Source organism: Sinocyclocheilus grahami, unplaced genomic scaffold (assembly GCF_001515645.1).
Source record: "Sinocyclocheilus grahami isolate Dianchi unplaced genomic scaffold, SAMN03320097.WGS_v1.1 scaffold15651.1, whole genome shotgun sequence".
Lineage (NCBI taxonomy): Eukaryota > Metazoa > Chordata > Actinopteri > Cypriniformes > Cyprinidae > Sinocyclocheilus > Sinocyclocheilus grahami.
In genome coordinates, this window is record NW_015515838.1 from 1 (window position 1) to 2,951 (window position 2,951).

General features: G+C 40.9%; 1 protein-coding gene across 1 annotated transcript; it reads left to right on the forward strand.

Annotated features, from left to right (window-relative positions):
• Positions 1-4: 4 nt before the first annotated feature.
• On the forward strand, positions 5-2,448 carry LOC107579238 (somatostatin receptor type 5-like; the record flags this gene model as incomplete). The annotated part of the gene is made up of 2 exons (XM_016265089.1): positions 5-877; positions 2,368-2,448. Coding segments are annotated over 2 exons (954 nt in total), but the record flags the coding sequence as incomplete, so codon positions are not given.
• Between the last annotated feature and the right edge of the window lie 503 nt (positions 2,449-2,951).

Consider the following 2,951-nt stretch of genomic DNA (forward strand, 5'->3'; position numbering starts at 1 on the left):
GACGGTCACCAACATGTACATCTTAAACCTGGCAGTGGCCGACGAACTGTACATCCTGGGACTTCCATTTCTCACCACCCACAACGTGCTTGCCTACTGGCCGTTTGGCAACTTCCTCTGTCGTATTCTGATGTGGGCAGACTCCATCAGTCAATTTACTAGCACATTCTGTCTGACAGTAATGAGCATTGATCGCTATATGGCTGTGGTACATCCTATCCGCAGCACGAGGTGGCGGCGACCCAGTGTTGCCAAGGTGATAAATAGCATGGTATGGGCACTGTCCTGCTTGCTGACGCTGCCAGTCATCATTTACTGTGATGTTCAACCGGAGCTCAACACCTGCAACCTGAGTTGGCCTGAACCGCGTGATGTGTGGTCGACTGCTTTCATCCTCTACACTGCCATACTAGGATTCTTCTGCCCACTTCTGGTCATCTGTCTGTGTTACCTGCTCATTGTAATCAAGGTAAAGTCCGCCAGTGCACGAGCGGGTCTCTCCAAACGCCGTAAGTCTGAGAAGAAAGTGACAAGAATGGTGGTGATCATCGTGGTGGTGTTCGTCCTGTGCTGGCTGCCATTTTTCATACTTAACATCCTCAACCTGATCAGCACACTCCCGGAGAACGGCCTCGTCACCGGCATCTACTTTCTCACCGTCATCCTAACTTACGTCAACAGCTGCGCCAATCCGCTGCTCTACGGGTTTCTGTCGGACAACTTCAAGCGGAGCTTCAAGCAAGTGCTGTGCATCCACAGGGTCAACGGGGTCCGCGAGGTTCACCCTGGTCACGCGCGACTCAGCAGGAACCAACAGAATGAGCCCTTCTTCCCTCCAAGGAGCTTTGATTTCAACGACCATGTCCAGAGCTATCATGTAAGTGCCTTTCATTCTATATATTTTCATTACTAGGTTTATGAAACACATGCTTAATTTGCAAAATACACACTGATGTATATGGAAGCAGCAATAGCTATCCTTATACACATAATGTAGGTAACAATAAAGTTTACTTTATTCTTCTCCCAGTTTACCAGAAACTACTTTAATGTCTCTCGGGATGAATATTTACATGTTGTAAATCCCACAGCTCGGATTCAGCGCAAACTAACATGGTGGCACCCATCACCCGAGATAGATTACATGGTCATTATAAAAGTGTTTAAACTTGCACATATTTGAGAATCGGAATATCATATATTTCATAATATAATTAACACGTTTCGAATATAAAAGGAAAAATGACACAAACCCCCCCCAAAAAACCCCTAAGCGATACATCACTCGTTCACAGTTATTGTGGCTGCGGTGTGTCATGTGACAAGCGTTGTGAGATATAAATTGTGAGATATAAAGTCGCAATTGTAAGAAATAAAGCCAGAATTGAGTGTTTGTTTCTCAGAATTGCGACTTTTAATCTCACAGTTGTGAATTATAAAGTCAGAATTGTGAGATATAAACTCGCAATTGTAAGAAAATAGACTTTTTCCCCACTCAGAATTGGACTTCATAACTCTCAATTGTGAGTTTATATCTCAATTCTGAGAAAACAAGTCAGAATTGCAAGTTTATATCCCACGATTCTGACTTAATAACTCACAACTGCAAGTTTATATCACGCAATTCTGAAAAAAGTCAGAATTGAGAGTTGTAAACGCTAACAATGTATACACTAACATTTAAATTTTTTAAATTTACAATTACATTTTTCATATCTTTATGAAAAATTTTAATTTTGAGGGGCTCCATAGCATGTGATTTTAAGGGGCCCCATAGCAAATTTAGTGCACAGATCCCAGAATTCCTAGCGACGCCACTGGAAACCAACATTCATTCATTTTATCACTTATTAATGATAGCACTATGAAGAGGGAAGGATGCTCATCGATTATGGTCATAAATGTCAGGCTTATCAGAGCAAACAGCAGAGAACATCACCAGTTGTACATCACTAAATCTTCTCGAATCAAACAGGTCTGACACATCACACCTTAGTCATCAGATTACCAGGTACATGTTCTTTTCTCAGGCAGCACCAACATTCCAAACATTCTGATTAGAATACAGTTAGAATGCTGAGAAACATGGAAGCTTGAGACTTTGAATGTTGGTGTTTGTTAGGGCCTTAATAAACAACATTTCTGTAAAATGGTCAGTACTGCATACTGAAGGCATGTAGATTTCACCTGGTTGTTCTGTACATAAATGCCCCTTAAAAGCAGATAAGAAGACAATCGAATACTCCTATCAAATCTGAACTGTTTTCGAAGAATATAATTCTTAGAATAGTTGCTATAAGGCTAAATGCTTTATTCTTTCTGTTGTTTTTGCTTTCTGAAATCCTACACCTACCTTTTCCTTTTCAGTCCATTGGTTTGGGGGCCGAGGCCAGAGCCAAAACGGAAATCCACCAACCTGAACCACAAGTGTGCAGCCAGTCCATATAAAAGTTGACAGTTGGATGGATTATTTCCCCCCCCTTTTTGTTCTGTTCGAGTCGGTTGTCCAATTAAGTCAATATGATTTGACTTGTGGTCAAAATATATGGCTTCATAAAAGCTTATTGTTGTCTATGCCTAGATCAAATGTTATCTGGTGCACAAAGACAATACATTTCCATATAAATATCAATCTGTGATGAGAAGATATCAGTGATGTTATATATGACTGTAAATATGTATTATAATGGCAAATGGCTCATCATTTTGTTCAGCATTACTGAATGAATCTGGGAAATTGTTCATCCACGACCTTTGGACCAATTTGGACTGTTGAGAGAGGAAGTGGTTTCCGCCGTTACATTTTGATGGATCATTGCTAATTTGGTGGCGGTTCTGAATATTTTCACTCTCGAACAAGCTCTCTTGGTGGACTTCTGGATTTCAAAGCAGAGTGATACACAAATCCCTGATTTACATATCACATAGGATTTGGTGGAAATGCCAAACAG